This window comes from Narcine bancroftii, chromosome 5 (assembly GCF_036971445.1).
Source record: "Narcine bancroftii isolate sNarBan1 chromosome 5, sNarBan1.hap1, whole genome shotgun sequence".
Classification (NCBI taxonomy): domain Eukaryota; kingdom Metazoa; phylum Chordata; class Chondrichthyes; order Torpediniformes; family Narcinidae; genus Narcine; species Narcine bancroftii.
In genome coordinates, this window is record NC_091473.1 from 214685508 (window position 1) to 214702576 (window position 17069).

Consider the following 17069-nt stretch of genomic DNA (forward strand, 5'->3'; position numbering starts at 1 on the left):
GGAGGGTCTGGCAGCATTCATGCAGAGAGATGGCCAGTCAATGATTCCGGTCAGAACTCTTTGCCAAGAACCAGATGGGAAGAAGGAAAGTAGTAAATGTGGAAGGGGGTGGGGGGGGCGCAGGATGGGAGTCAAGGTGAAAGGAAAGCAGACAGATGGTGGGAGAGGGGGAAAGAGGTGAAAGGACATACCTCATGGCAAAAATTCTTTTTAATTTTGCTCCTTTTTCTCCATTTGCCAGACTGTTCCTGCTCCTTGAACCAACTTGATGCATAATGAGAGTTTATTGTCATGCATGAGTACAATGTGGCTGCAGCCACTCAGGGAAGTGAGATACACCAATGTGTATATCACCTTACAACAAGATGCGAAGACAAGAGGAAATAAATATCAAAGGATGGATGGATGGATAAGTATTCACAGGTGCAGTCATTGTGAGAATAAAATGTGGTCTTACACCATGCAAGCCTGTGGGGTACTGGCTGGGATGGGTCATGATTCGGGTCCTGAGGTGCATCACTATTCAGCTCTCGGGGTGGATCATGGTTCGGGCCCCAGATGATTCAGACTCAGTTGGAGAGGAACCGTTCTGGAACTGAAAGATTTTGAGCTTCAGATTCCTACATCAGCCACGTCCATAAGTCCCTGCTGATGACCTCTTGACAACTTAATCTACAACACACCAACACCTGAACCACAATCCACCAATCCCGCACCCTCCGTCCCCTGTCCCCTTAACCCCAATCTCCTGATTGACTGATCTCCAACCCCTGATCTACTCATCCCTGACCCCAACCCACTGATCCTTGACCCACCGATCCCTGATCCTTAGCCCAACACCCAAACCACCGAACCCTGACCCACCAACACCTGACCCTCGACCCTGTGATCCCAGACTGATACATTACACCCCGATCCCTGACCTAATGACCCCCTCACCCACCGATCCCCAACTCACTGACCCCCCAATGCTCCACTTGCGCCCACACCTCCTCCCTCACTCTACACTTCACTTGTGAATCTATGTGAGTTATCTACTGTATCTGATGCTCCTGTTATGGTTTCCTCTACATTGGAGACACTGGACACAGACTGGGAGACTGCTTTGTTAAGCACCTTGACAACGTCCACTGCGATAGCGTGGATATCCCACTGGACACCCATTTAATTCTCCATCCCATTCCCTTGCTGACATATCTGTCCATGGTCTCAGGCACTGCCAGACTGAGATAACCTGCAAATTGGAGGAACACCTCATCTTCTGACTGGGCACCCTCCAACTGGATAGTATTAATATTGTCTCCTCTGGCTTTTGTTAACCTCATCCCCCCACAACTTCTTCCCCCGTCCCTTCCCCTAGCTTTGACTCTCCCTTCCCTGTCACCTTTCACACAGACATAAATTCTCATCTCTCCCCTTATCATATCCAATTAACACCTTTTGGTGGCCTGGATTCCTCCCCCAGCTGGCATTGTCTGTATTCTGAGATTTTCTGAAATTTCTTGCTCTTGATTCATTCTGCTCAGGCTCAGGCCTGAAATGTTGGCAATATAGCTTTGACTTTTATGGATGCTGAAAGACCAGCTGAGTTCCCCCAGCATTTTGATGTGTTTTACTATTCATCCCTGACCCCAACCTACTGACCCATAACCCACTGATCCCTTACCCCAACCCACTGACCCCTGACCCACCAAACGATTCAGTGATCCCTGACCCATGATGCACTGACCCCTGACCCCCAAGCCACTGATCTGCCCACCAACCCTGACCCATTGATCCTAGGTACCCACCCCCGAGATCCCTGATGCAATGATCAGGACTCATTGACCCCTGACCCACCAATCCCCAATTCGTTGGCTCCCAATCCACCAATCCCTGACCTATGAACATCTAACTCATTGACGCCAGACCCACCAATACCTGACCCTACAATCCCCGACCATTCGACCCTCAAACAACCAACCTCTGACCTCCCCATTGTCCAACTAACCAATCCCTGACCCATCAATCCTTGATCCATCAATCCCCCAATCCCTGACCCACTGATCCCCAACCCAGTGATCCTTTTCCCTCACCCACTGACACCCGACCAACAAATCCGACCCCAACCCACTGACCTCTGACTCCACAATCATCAACCTACTGATCCCTGACCTCCATCCCCATGATTTCAACCCTCCAACCCTCCTCATTGATCCCTGACCCACCAATCCCTGACCCTCCAACACTCGGCCCCACGATCATCAACCCACTGTTCCCAAACCCAATCCATCAACCCGTGTCCCACTGACCTCTAAACCACTGATCTTAGCCTCCAACTCCCAATCCACTGATCCCTGACCCACTGACCACAATCCAACAAGCCCTGATCCACTGACCCCTGACCTATCGACTCCTGATCCCTAACCCACCAATCACTGACCTAGTGATCCCTGACCCATTGACCCACAAACCACCAACCCCAGCCCTGATCCTGTTCCCTGGTCCACTGGCCAATGACTCACTAATCCACAACCCATCGTCCCCAACCCACCATTCCATGACTCAACACCCGATCCCCAACCCAATGATCTCTGATCCATCAACCTCCCGATCCGACCCGCTCACCAATCCAGCCCACCAATCATCAACCCACTGACCCTAACCCCCCTGAACACAGACCCACCAATCCTTGACCCCAGCCCATCAATCTTTGACCCACTGATCCCTGATCTACCAGCCCCTGACAAACCAATCCCCAACTCACCAATTCCTGACCCTGATGCTTTGATGCCTCCGACAACCCCCGAACCAACAACCCATCAATCATTGACCCACTGATCCCTGATCTTCCAGCCCCTGACAAACCAATCCCCAACTCACCGATCCCTGACCCTGATGCTCTGATGCCTCCGACAACCCCCAAACCAACAACCTCTGACCCTGCAAGCACTGACCTATCGGTCCCTGGTCCACCAATCCCTTACCTTCCCATCCCCGACCTAATTACCAACTGATCTGTGACTCAATCTCTGACCCGCCAATTCTGATCCCTGACTCACCAATCCCCAACTAAGTGATCCTTGATCCACTGACCCCAGACCCACCAATCCCTGGCACCAACCCACCGATTTCTGACCCATCGACCTCTGACCAACCATTCCCTGACCTTGATCCACTGATCCTTGACCCCGACCCACTGATCCCTGACACCTGACCACCAGCACCCTTGATTCCCAACCCCTGACCCACCCACCAATCCCCAATACACCAACCCCCAATCTACCAAACCTTGACCCCTGACCCATTGACCCTTGAACCACTAACCCACTGATTCCTGAACTACTGACCCCAACTCACCACCCACTAATCCCTGACTCACTGACCCATGATCCGCCAATTTCCAACCCACTGATCCCTGACCTATTCATCCCTGACCACAACCCCACCACCCCCTAAACCAGCAATCTATTCTCGACCCAGCAATCCTTGACTCAGTGATCCCCGAGCCACTGAACTCCTGACCCCAACCCAATGATCCCTGAGTCTGTACCCACTGATTCCAACCCACTGATCCTCGATCCACCGATTTTGGACTTACTGATCCCAGACCCTTCGATCCCTGACCCACTGATCCTCGACACCCAATCCCCAAGCCCACCAATTGACGACCTCCAAAACTTGACCTAGCACACTCTCAACCCACCGAGCCTCAAATCCCGCCCACTGACTCACCAACCCCTGACCCAGTAACCTATCAAACCCAACCCACCAATCCCTCAATCCTCAAACCCACCAACCCCCCAACCTACTGATCAATGGCCCAGTGACTTTCTGATCCTTGATCCCTAATACCTGCACCTACCTCTGACCCACCCTGTCACTGGGTAGGAAGTAGAATGGGGGGCTGGGTGGGTGGGAGGGGTTGACAATGGAGTGTGGGGATGTGAACGGGATGGCTGTGGGGTGACTATGTGGCCTGTTGCTGTCGGCACAGACCCACTGTGTCACTGATGCATTGATTCCATATTCCTGGCCTCCTTCACTCACACACGTTTTAATTTCCTGATTAGTGTTCAACATAAAGGACATCTATTGATGTAAAAACAAACCAAACTCTGGTTCGGTGCGAGCTTGAAACACAGTCCAAACACATTATTGAACATGTGATGACATCCCAGTCTGTCACTCTGTATATCAACTGCTGAATTAGATCCCGGCCTGCATATAACACTCCCCTGAACCCCTGGATTAGATCTTAGCCCTGTGATCCATTCCCAGGTTCTGTGATTTTGTATACAAACCCCAAGCCCTTGGATTAGATCCCAGCATGTAACCCATTCCTGGAGCCTTGTTATATATATAAAGCTCCAAATCCTGAATTAGATCCTAGTCTGTAACACACTCTCAGGGGTCTGTTATTCCATATATAAACTCCCAAATGCCTGGATTAGATCCCAGCCTGTCACCCGCTCCCGGGGATCTGCTGTTCTATATATAAACCCCCAAATCCTTGGATGAGATCCCTGTCCTTAACACAAACCTGGGGATCTGTGATTCTGTATATAAACATCGAACCTCAGGTTTCATTCCACATCCATAACCCCCTCCTGCGGGCGTGTGATTCTGTATATAAACCCCGAACTCATAACCCACTGAGCACTTTGTTCTGTGTTTCAACCCCACCCCTGAAGAGTGCAGCAAAAGAGATGCCGGCCCTGCCCGAGTGAACAGTGGAGAACTCAGCATGCAGACAGTTAACTGGTGATGCCAGCAATAGTCTCTCAGCGACATCTCCCCCGTATGCCGATGGACCAGGAGAGGTCCTCCTTTGTTCCAAAACAATCCTCGGAATTCTCTGCTGTGCTGGTGTGTATGTGAGGGTGAGTGTGTGAGTGAGTGCTCCCTTGGTGAACACTCACTTCTTTGTGCCCAGACTGAATGCCCGCCCAGTGCAGCTCAGCTCCCTGTCAGTGCCAATCGGTCCAGCCTCCCCCTGCCCCCAGCTCAGGGGTGGGGTCTCTCCAGCTTAAAAACTCCCTGTGCCATCCTGTTAGTGCGGGAGAGCTGACTGAGCAACAGCAGGGGCATCACTAACGGCAGGGAGACAGCTCGCACTTCACTGACTCCTTGCCCACACGTTCCTGGCACGGACATGTGTCACCACAAGAAGGCCGCTTCCTTCTGCTGCACTGCCGTGCTCTGTGCACTCGCAGGTGAGGATGGCCATTAGCTCCCCCTCACTGTTCCTGCTGCTGCAGGGGAGGCTGTGATGTCGGGTCTCTGGGAGGGAGAGGGTTAATGATGCCAGAAAGGCTGCATGCTGAAGATGTCATCTGTTTACCTGCTGTAAATGGGGAGAGGGGGGTTAATCCCCATGATAGGGAAGAATTGGCCCCTGTGGGGGTGGAGAGAGGTGGGAGAAGGTTAATCCCCTCCAACGGGGAGAGGCTGCTGGTGGGTGGGGAGTGCAGGGAGAGGGCTAATCCCTTCTGACGAGGGAATGGCTGCCCTGTGTGTGTGCTGCCCCATCTGCCCCAGGGCAGGTAGAGGGAAGATGCTGCAGATATGTGGGTGGAGAGAGGTGGAGAAAAGGTTAATCCTCTCCAATAGGGAAGGGGCTTCTGATGTGTGGGAGGGAGAGGGTTAACTCCTTCAATGAGGAAGGGATGGCCGGGTATATGAGGGGGAGGGTTAACCTCTCCGGTGGGGAATGGGCTGCCAGACCATGGGAGGGAGAGGGTTAATCCCCTCCAGTGGGGAAGGGGCTGCCGGGGTGTGGGAGGGAGAGGGTTAATCCCCTCCAGTGGGGAAGGGGCTGCCGGGGTGTGGGAGGGAGAGGGTTAATCCCCTCCAGTGGGGAAGGGGCTGCCGGGGTGTGGGAGGGAGAGGGTTAATCCCCTCCAGTGGGGAAGGGGCTGCTGGGGTATGGGAGGGAGGTTTAAACCCCTCCTGTGGAAATGGGGATGCCAGGGTGTGGGAAGGAGAGGGTTAACCTCCTCCGATGGGAGAGGTATGGGATAGGGTTTATCCCTACAATAGGAAATGGGCTGCTAGGGTAAGGGAGGGAGAGAATTAATCCCCTCCAATGAGAAAGGGGCTACCAAGGTGTGGGAGGGAGAGGGTTAATCCCCTCCAATGAGGCTGCCGGGGTGTGGAAGGGAGAAGGTTAATCCCCTCCGATGGGAAAGGGGTTGCTGGAGTATGGGAGAGGGTCAGTCCCTTCCGGTAGGAAAGGAGTGCCGGGCGATGGGAGAGGGTTAATCCCCACTGATGAAGAAGGGGCTCCTGGGTGTGGGAGGAAGAGGGTTAATCCCCTCCAGTGGGAAAGGAACTGCTGGGGTATGGGAGAGGGTAAGGGGCTGCTGGGGTTTGCAGAAATTATATGGAGAATGTCTAGGATTTCCACAGGCAAGCACCTATCCAGACACTCAGCTACTTGCCAGTCAGTTCCCACGGAATGCCAGCAGCCCATACAACTTTTTCTGGAATGTTATCATGTGGGATGTTCCTGAACAGAGGCGGAGACCGGAATCCAGAGCCCAATCATTGAAAAGGAATTCACATCCTTCACTGCTGTAGAGGGTAGAGGGAGTTTCGCTCTGTGTCTGACCCTGGGACTATATGATGGGATGGTGAAGAAGAAGCTTCACTCTGGGTTTGTCCCCTGGAGTGTGAGATGAGACAGTATTAAGAAGGCTTCGCTCTGTGTCTGACCCTGGGAGTGGGTGATGAGATGGTGTTGAGGGAGCTTCATTCTATTTCTGATTCCAGAAGTGTGTGATGGGGTGGTGTAGAGGGAGCATCACTCTGGGTCTGATCCTTGCCCTGTGAGTGTTCAAAACTGGACCGTGTGAGAGGGGTGGATTAAAAATCAGTGGGGTGACAGTCAGAGACACCGGGCGCTGGGAGAATGAGGTTGTTAAGATACAAGGGAGGGGAATGATCGATCATTGAGCCTTAGTTACAGCAAGGGTACAGGCCTTTCAGCCAAACGATCATTTTGGCCACTGCCCACCTGATCAAGTCCCATTTACTTACATGGCCATATCTCTAACACAGAGCATTCTCCTTTGCTTATTCCTTGAAGAAGGGCACAAACCCGAAACATGGGCAATATATCTTTATCTTCTATGGACAATGCAAGACCAGCTAAATTTTCCAGCATTTTGATGTGTTTTTACTTTTTCAGCCCTTCAGCCCATGACGTTTTGTCTACCTTTGTAAATCTACTCGACAACAATCTAATCCTTCCCTACTTCACATCCATACCCTCTATTCTTCTAACACCCATGCGCCTTAGAGTCTTTTGAATGTCTCTATTGTACCAGCTTCCACTACCTCCCACAGCAATGTGTTCCAGGCATCCACTGTTCCTGACTAAAAAACATACCCTTAGACTCACTTTAAACAGTTGTCCACTGATATTTGCTATTGTCACCCCAGGAAAAAGGTACTGGCTGTCCACCCTATCTCAGCCTCTCATAACTTTATGGACCTCTGTTACATCATCCTTTGTCATTCCAAAGGGAAAAGCCCTAGTTCGGTCAACCTTGCTACATGTGGCATGTTCTCCAATCCAGGCAACATCTTTGTAAATCTGGAATTTAACAGAAAAGTCTGCAGACGGTGAGATTGCAAAGCAATACACAAAAGTGCAGATCATGTCGCATCTATTAGAGGAAAACTGCTAAACCCAGGCCACCCGGAAATTGAAGGAACAACACCTTATATTCTGCCTGGGCACTCTTCAACCGGACATCATTAACATTGACCAATGTCCATTAACCCCCCCCCCCCCCACCATTTCTCTCTGCTTCCCTGTCCTTCTGTCTCCTTTTCTCCATCTCCTCATCCCATTCCATCTCCTATCAGAGACCCACCCCTTCCCCTATCATTTCTCAGCTTCTACCCTCCCATCTGTATCCACCAATGACCTCTTGCCTGTTGGTCTGTGCACTTCCTCCTGCCCCTTCCTCCCTCCTCTCTTCACCCCACTTCCCAATTAGGTACTCATATACCCGTCAAAGGGCTCAAGCCTAGAGCGTTGGTTACCTTTTCATTCCTGTGGATCCTGCGTGACCTATTGAGTTTCTCCAGCACTTTTGTGTATTGCATTGAATCTCCTCGGCACCCGATCCATTATCCTTCCTGCAGTTGGGTGACCACACTGAATGTAATACTCCAAGTGTGGTCTAGCCAAAGTTTTAAAGAGCTGCAACATTACCTCATAGCTCTTGAACTTAATTTCCTCGATTAATGAAAACCAACACACCATACACCTTCTTAACCCTTCTATCAATTTGCGTGGCAACCATGAGGGATCCATGGATCTGGATCTCACTGTACCTCCACACTGTTTAGAAATCCTGCCATTAACCATGTATTCTGCCTTCAAGTTTCACCTTCCAAAGCGCATCACCTCACACTTATCTCGAATGAACTTTATCTGACGCTTCTCCGCTGAACTCTTCATTCTGCCTCTATCCTTTTGTAACCAACAACAATCTTCTACACTATCCACAACACTTCCAACCTTTGTATCATTTGCAAGCTTACTGACCCACTCCACTTAATCATTCAGGTCATTTCTAGTATGGAACACCACTAGTCACTGACCTCCAGGCAGAATATGTCCCATCTATTGCCACCTTCTGCAAGGCAATTCTTAATCCACACTATTAATCAAGGCAGTCTGCAGATGTTGGAGTTGAGTGCAAAACACAAAAATTCTGGAGAAATTCACCAAGTCACGCAGGAAAATGAAGGATAACAAATGTTTCAAGCCTGAGCCCTCCGTCAGGCAAGGTTCCCTAAATCCCGTGCCTCATGACTTTCTGAAGGAGCCTACCCTGGAGACCTTGCCAAACGCTTATTGAAATCCATATACAGCACATTCACTAAGCTACCTTAATCAATTTAATTTGCACCTCTTCAAAACCTCAGGCTCATGAGGCATGACCTTCCCTTCACAAAGTCATGTTGTCCAATCTTTTCCTTTCTATGCCCTAGTCTAAATGTTTTAAAAGCATTGTACTCTTCCTCAACTCAAACCCTTCCCCTGGCAGGTCGTAACACTCACCCACTACCCTCTATGTGAGGAAGGAGCCCTTCAGGTCCCTGCTAAATCTTTCCCCTCTCAACTTAAACCTCTGCCCTTTAGTTTTAGATTCCTGACACTGAGGGAAAACAAAACTGTGACCATTCCCTGATCTTCACCCATCATGTCTGTGTAAGCCTCTGTTAGGCTTCCTCAACGCAGCTAAGCTCTGGGGTACAAAGTCCCAGCCAGTCCAGCATAATTCAAGCCCTCTGCTCATAGTCATGGAGTCATGTAGTGTGGGAACAGGCCCTACATCCCAATCAACCAACCTGACCAAAATGTCCCACCCATACTACTCCCACCTGCCTACATTTGCCCTGTTTTCCTCTGAACCCATGGATTTGTCCACCTTCCCCAACAGTTTGTTCCATACACAATAACATCCCTATCTTTTCTGCACCCTTTTCAGTGTCAAGACATCCTTCCTATACTAGTCAACTAGGACATCACATAGAACTCCAAGTAAGACGAGGCTGACTCTTGCACTCAATGCCCTGACCAACTAATCCATCTACCTGCATCCCCACTTTCAGAGATGAAAGGGCACAGGGGTGCCAGGGAGAGGGGTCCCTGAGGCATGGTGTGAGGGAGGAGGATTAATGTCATTTGGGTACAGTCAATGTCACAGGCCACTGGGGTGAGAGGGGTCACTGAGGGATAGTGTGAGGGAGGAGATTAACTTCAGAGACCCCAGGTGCTGGAGAAGAGTGGATACTGAGGGATGGTGTGAGGAAGGGGCATTAACTTCAGAGACCCCAGGTGCTGGGGAAGTGTGGATACTGAGGGATGGTGTGAGGGAGGAGATTAACTTCAGAGAACCCAGGTGCTGGGGAAGAGTGGATACTGAGGGATGGTGTGAGGGAGGGGGATTAACTTCAGAGACCCCAGGTGCTGGGGTGAGAGGGGTCACTGAGGGATGGTGTGAGGGAGGGGGATTAATGCTTCTGCCTTTTCTCTGATCAGTGCTGAGTCCATCACACGCAATCTCGGTGTCTACACATCACAATCTCCATAAAACGGTGGGCTCGGATGTGACGTTGTACTGTGGCTTCTGGTCCAGTGAATATGTGTCTGACCTCACCACGCTGAGCTGGAGATTCCGTCCAGACAACTCCAGGGAGATCATCTCAGTGAGTGTGGGTGAGGGTATAGGGTTCGGGACAATTGTTCTCAACCCACTCATGGCTTCCAGCAATGCCAGGTGATAGAACCAAGCCCTGAACTCATTGTCTGGGCTGTAGGCCCATGCAATGTTGGAGGTCCATATGGGGCTGGAAGTCCATGTGTGGCTGGGAGTCTGCATGAGGCTGGGAGTCTGTATGGGTTGGGGTTTACTTGGGGCTGGGGGTCGGAGTGGGCCCTGGGGGTCCATGTGAGGTTAGAGGTCCATGTGATGACAGGACCAGACCCAGCATAGGACCTTGTGGTCAGTATAGAGCTGGGGATGTGTGGGGCTAGGCCACTGTACCCAGAGGTCTGTGGTCCTTACACTGGGCAGAGAAATAGCCATAGGCAGTGCCTGCTGAAGCTCAGCAGGATGGTGATGGCAGGAGAACCTGCCTCAACCTGGCCAAAACACCTCAGTGGACAGTGTGTGGGATTATCCTGGGCACACACAAAGGGTCTGTGCAATCTTCAAGGAGGATGGTGTTGTACCCTAGGAGTGTGTGACCAGATTGTGTAGAAGGAGCTTCACTCTGTGTCCTACCCCAGGAGTGTGATGGGATGGTGTAGAGGGAGCCTCACTTACCATCTCACGCTGGAAGCGAGTGTGTGTGATAGGATAGTGTGGAGGGTGATTCACCAGGTTTCTGACCCCAGGGGTGGGGGGGGGGTGCGAGGGTGGGGAGAAGAGAGGGAAGGAAGCGTGAGAGAGAGAGATGAAGAAAGAGAGACAGTATGTCTCTGGATATCTATGAGAAAGAGAGCAAGAGTACGGTGCGTGCATGTGATTACACAAAGAACAATCTCCTTTTGCTCATGTTACAGATCTTTCACTATGGCAATGGCGTTCCTTACATTGAGAAGTGGGGCCAGTTCAGGGGGAGAGTGGAGTGGGTTGGGGACATATCGAAGCACGATGGGTCAATTGTCATCCGAAACCTGGACTACATTGACAATGGTACCTTCACCTGCGATGTGAAGAACCCTCCAGATGTGGTGGGGACATCATCAGATGTCCATTTGACTGTCTACGACAGAAGTAAGTCTCACCTGGGTAGAAATCACAACAGATGCATCTGCTCAACCTCCCAATAACTTCTCACAGCACAACCATCTCACAACATGCAACACACTGGCAACGATGCTGGAGGAAGGGGGTCATCAACCTACACTTAGATCAGACCAAACCAGCCCAGTCCTACCCAGATCAGATTAAACCCAGACCGGACCAAACTCAGACCTGACCAAGCCTAGACCAGAGCAACCCAATCCCAGACCAGACCAAGCCCAGACCAACCGAAGCCCAGGCCAGCCCAACCCTAGACCAGACAAACCAACCACAGTCCAACCCAGCCCAAATATAGACCAGAAAAGGCCAACCCCTTACCAGCCTAGCCCAAACCCAGACAAAAGCAGGCCAAATCCAGACCAGATTAAATTGAGATCAGGCAAACTCAGACCTGACCAAACTTAGACCAAACCTAATCAGACCACCCACAACCCAAATCAGACCAAACCCAGACCAGACCAGTCTAAACCTGAACTAGACAACCCAGACCCAGTCCAGACCAAGCCAAATCCAAACCAGATCAATACATGTGAAGACCAGGCCAGCCTAAGCCCAGACCAAACCATTCCAAATCAAACCAAGACCAGCCCAACCCCGACAAGACCAACTCCAGACTAGCCCAAACCCAGATCAGCCCAAACGCAGACCAAACTAAACCCATACCAGCCCATGCCAAACCAAACCCAGACCACCCCAGCCCAAGACCAGACCAGCTAAACCCATTAGAGACCAGCCCAAACCCAGACTAGGCTAACCTGGACTAGACCAGAGTGAACCCAGACCAGATCAACCCAAGCCCTGAGCAGCCGAAGCCCAGACCAAATCAACCCCAGATCAGACCAACCCCAAATCAGACAACCCCAGCCCAGACCAAACCAATCCCAGTCCAGTCCAAACCCAGCCAAGAGAAGGGCAGGAGGAATAGGATAAGGTGGTCAGAGAGGGGCAGAGAGGGGCAGGGAGATTGGAGGTGAAAGCCAACACCCCAACCTGGGAATCCTGCTGCTTGGGCATTGCTGCCAATATCAGTACAGAAAAATATAGGGCTCATGGATTTGAAGGAGGTGACATTGAGGAATAGTTTCCAGAGAAACAAAAGGTGTAGGGACTTCAACCACCAGCTGTACCTCACACCACAAAGATTACATAAATCAAAGCCAGAAATTTCAGAAATATGCTTTCGGAGATTGGAACCGTGTCCACTCCACCTGGCTATGTACAAGCATGAGATCCTTCTGGGAGGACCTGGGGGGACATTCTGAAAAAAATTCCAAAAGTGGAGTTTCCACAGGATCCAGAGTTTTACCTTCTGGGAGTCATTCCAAAGACTGTCCAGATACCAAATTCAGTTCGCGAAGGTAGCCAGGAAGCGTATAGCAGTTATGTGGAAGTCCGAATCCCAATTGAACACCACAACAATGGAATATGGAAATATGGAGCTGCATTCCCCTGGAGAAAATCACGTACAATCTAAGGAGGAAGCACGACACATTGGTCAGAGTGCAGCGACCCCATTTGAAATACATGGGCACACAGATCTGACTCGCTCACCCCCTTCAAAATATGGTCTCTGTAACAATCTGTCCCAGCAGGGAAATGAGTGGAATTAAGAAGTAGGACATAACGCAGACGATGGGCTTTTTTAAGTTTTGTTTTGTTTTTTTTAATTTTTATTCCTTATCTTTGTTATTTAGTCAACCTGGTTGTTTTTCCCTAGGTTTCTTTAGGGGTCATGGACCCCACTAGTAATTGTATAAGTATAATTTACATGACTGCATGTATTGGGGGGTGGGTGGGAGGGAAAATAAATAGACTCTGCACGTTATATGTTTTGAAAGGGATTGTGCTGGTTTGAATTTTTTATGTCTATGAAAATCAAAAATAAAATATTCAAAACAAAAGGAGGGGTGTAGGGATCAGAAGGGGTTTCTGAGACAGGGTGGGGTGGAGGGACTAGAGGGGGTCAGGATAGAGACTAGAGGAGACAAGGTGAGTGATCCCACAGTTGATAAGCTGGGGTCGGTATCGAGGGATTGTGGGCAGTGTGTCGGATCAATGTGGCAGTGTCAGTGAATTGCTCTGTCTGTTGCCCGCAGTCCCTCCCATTGGTGCCGGAGTTGTGTCAGGAGCTATCATCGGTACATTCCTAGGGATCATCCTCCTCATTGTGGGAGGACTGTACCTCTTCAGGTACATTGTCAGGAGACGAGCAAGAAGTGAGACCATCTTTTTCAAAGGAGCCAGGTAAGTAAGGGTGCATGTGAGGGGGTTTGGGGGGGGCGGCGGAAGAGGGAGGGAGAGAGGATATGCAGGAGAACAATGGGGGAGGAGGAAGGTGAGAGGGAACGAGAAAGGATGAACCCCAAGATTAGATCCCAGCATGTAGCCCATTCCCTGGAATCAATTATTCCATATACATTATAACACCCCCCCCCCACCCCCCAAACCCCTGGATTAGATCTCAAATTTTAACAGATTAGTTATTCAATATACAAACCCTCGAACCCTGAGATTAGATCCTAGTCTCTAACCCACTCCTGGGGATCAGTTCTACATACATGGGTGGCACAGTTAGGGCAACGCTGTTATAGCACGAGGAGTTTGTACATTCTCCCCATGACCATGGTGGGGAGGAGGGTTCTTATGGGTGCTCCAGTTTCCTCTCACATTCCAAAGATGTTAGGGTTGAGTTGGTGACAGGGGTGTGTTTCGACAGCGTGGGATGGAAGGGCTTGTCACCGTTCTGTCTCTCCAGACTGAGACCCCACCACCCCGAACTCTGTGGTGAGATCCCAGCTGTCAGAGCCTGGATAATGGATGTGCATTCATTCTCTCCCCTCTCCAGTGCTGCTGAACGTGGAAAAGCCAGCGGGAAGTCTGGGACGGGGACAAAGGTGAGTACGAAACCTGTCGGGTGGAAGGCAGGGTTCTGAGGCCGGAGCTCTCTGCCCACGGATCGGAGATGACAGCCCGACCGAAGATGACCAGTCCCCTTGACCTGACGGAGGTCTGGGGAGGAGGGATGCAGAAGACCAGGGTGGGGGAGGGAAGGGGGGAGGGAGGGGGTTGGGCTAACTGATGGGAGGCAGAAGGGTTAGATGGGAGGGTCACGGAGGCTGATTGTGGGCAAAGAAAGGGAAAATGAGAGAGGGCTAGGGTAAACAGTGAGGGATGGGGAGTACATTGTAGGAGAGGGGCCAGGATCATAAGACATAGGAGCAGAATAGGTTATTCAGCCCATCGAGTCTGCCCCGCCATTCAATCATGAATGTAGAATGGACTGGAGGCATGGGAATTGGATAGGGGAGATGAATGGAGGGTAAGAATTAGATGGGGGGGGCAGGGAACTGGAGATGATCGGACAGAATGTGGATGGGGGTAGATAGGAGGAGAGTTGGAGGGGGCTGGAGGGGAGGGGAGAGGTAGGAGGCAGAGAATGCAAACTGAGTTTAGGTGGGTGTGTGGAATATAAGGAGGCAAATCCGGAGAAGGAGGAAGGAAAGGAGTGGATGCAGTGATTGGGCAGTGATGAAGAGAGATCTATAGGGGGTGAAGAAAGTGGATCGGGAGGGATTGGGAGGGAAGTGGATCGGGAAGAGGGAGGGAAATTGGATCCAGTGATGGGGCAGAGGAATGGAGATGGATCGGGAGGGAAATGGATCCGGTGACAGGGCAGAGGGACGCAGGAGGACGCCGTGATGGGGACAGGCTGACCATGCGGACTCTCTCCCGGTCAGGGACCTGTCCTCTACGCCACCCTGGACCAGAGCAAGAGCGGCAAGGGGGCCAGTGAGAAGAAGGCGAAGACCTCGGAATCCAAGAGGGAGCGAAAATAGCGGTTAGCCGGACGGGAGGGAGCTCGGGGGGGCGGTGTGAGGAGAGCGGGGGCTGGGCCCGGAGCTGGGGAAACCCAGCGGGTGCTGATGACCATCGAGCTGACTCTGACCGACTCAGACACAGGAAGCGACACTGAGGTCAAAGGGTCGGCGAGCGGGGTGGGTGGCAGGTAATGCTCCGGACTCACCCTACCTTCCGTTCTGAGGCGCAACCTCCGGCTCCGGACCCGGCTCACCCTCTGTTCAGAGGGGTATCCCCCGACTTCGGACCCGACCTGCCCTCTGTCGTGAGGGACAGTCCCTAGCTCCGGACCCGTCCCGCCCTCTGTCCTGAGGGGAAGCCCCGGCTCCGGACTCGGCTCACCCTCCATCTTGAGGAGAAGACCCCGGCTCCGGACCCGGACATCACAGAGGCCAGAGTTTGTGCTCCAGCCCCTCCTCTGCCGATAACCAGGAAACCCTCTCCCTCGACCCTCCTGGCTGCGGACAGTCGGGGAGGTGGGTGAGGGAGCGGTGGGGGAAGGAAGCTGATGGATCCAGGCCATGCCACAGCCACTAGCTAGTAGATGGTCAACGTAGAGAGATATCCTGGAGTCTCGGCCTCTCTCCCATGATGGGAGGGTTGACATGGGTGGGTGCTCGTCTTGTTCTGTGACCCCACCCTCCTCTCCCTCCCCTTGCCTTGGCACTGTCCTCCATGGCTTGCCGCTTTGGATGCCATCTTGTGCTTCCTTTACCCCCATCAAGTGTTGGGGAGGACAGCAGACAGTGGGACAAGGGATGGGAGTGGCCATTATACTACAAGGTCGACTAACTTCAATTCACCAAAGGAATCCAGTTTTTAAAACCTCCAGACCAATATTTAGGAAAGGCTGAGCAATGGCCATCGTGGTCAGCTTGGCTGGCCAACTCCAGAGAGAGATTGGCTGACATTGGTTAGCCTTGCTGCCCAACATCCAAGGAGACACGAGCTGTCATTGGTCAGCTTGCCTAGTCAATGACCAGAGAGATAATAGCTGCAAATGGTCATCATGACTGTCCAATGACCAGTCAGAAATGAACTGCCATTGGCCAGCTATGCTCCTCAATGACCAGAGAGGCACAAGCTCCATTGGTCAACTTGACTGGCCTATGGCTAGAGAGACAGAGTCTGCCATTAGTTATCTTGGCTGGTAAATGACCTGAAAGACACTGGCTGCCATTGGTCGTTGAGATGGTGCAGCCTTCTTGAATCCGTCAGCCAACCCAAGGACCTCATACTCCCCAATGGAAGTCCCCAAACTCCCCAATGGGACCTTCCCTAATAAAACCCCACATTTCCTGATGGGAACCCCACAATCCTCAATGGGATCCTCCACATTCCCAAATGGAACCATCACTCCCCAATGGGCCCCCACATTCCCCAATGGGATGCCCCACATTCCCTAATGGGACAGACCATCACTCCCCAATGTGCCCCCACACTCCCCAATGGGATTCTCCACATCCCTAATGGGACCCCCACTCCCTATGGGCCCCCAAACACCCCTGTGGGATCCCCACATTCCCTAATGGGAACCTCACTCCCCAATGGGCCCCCACACTCCCCAATGGGATCTTCCACATTCCATAATGGGACCCTCACTCTCCAATGGGCACCTCACACTCACTCCCCAATGGGAACCCCCACACTCCCCAATGGCCCACCTTCCCCCAACTGCCCCAGGGGAAAAAAGCCCCCACACTCTCGAGAGAGGCCGTACGACTAACACTGCAATGTGGGTTATCCTGTTTGTTGTATTAATGGAATTAACGGCAAGAACCTGTGTCTAATCCTGTGGGGACCAACCTCTGGCAAATGTGGAGAATGGAGACAGAGGCCCCCGTAATGATGTAACAGACTTTTCATATTCAATAAAAGATGCAAAGTGCCTGGTCC

At 51.6% G+C, this 17069-nt stretch overlaps 1 protein-coding gene across 1 annotated transcript; it reads left to right on the forward strand.

Annotated features, from left to right (window-relative positions):
* The first annotated feature begins 5049 nt into the window (after positions 1 to 5049).
* On the forward strand, positions 5050 to 17061 carry mpz (myelin protein zero). The gene is made up of 6 exons (XM_069936418.1): positions 5050 to 5195; positions 10046 to 10212; positions 11072 to 11285; positions 13412 to 13559; positions 14161 to 14209; positions 15053 to 17061. The coding sequence occupies exons 1-6, from the start codon at positions 5135 to 5137 to the stop codon at positions 15149 to 15151; spliced, it is 738 nt and encodes a 245-aa protein (XP_069792519.1). The 5' UTR covers positions 5050 to 5134; the 3' UTR covers positions 15152 to 17061.
* The last annotated feature ends 8 nt before the right edge of the window (positions 17062 to 17069 follow it).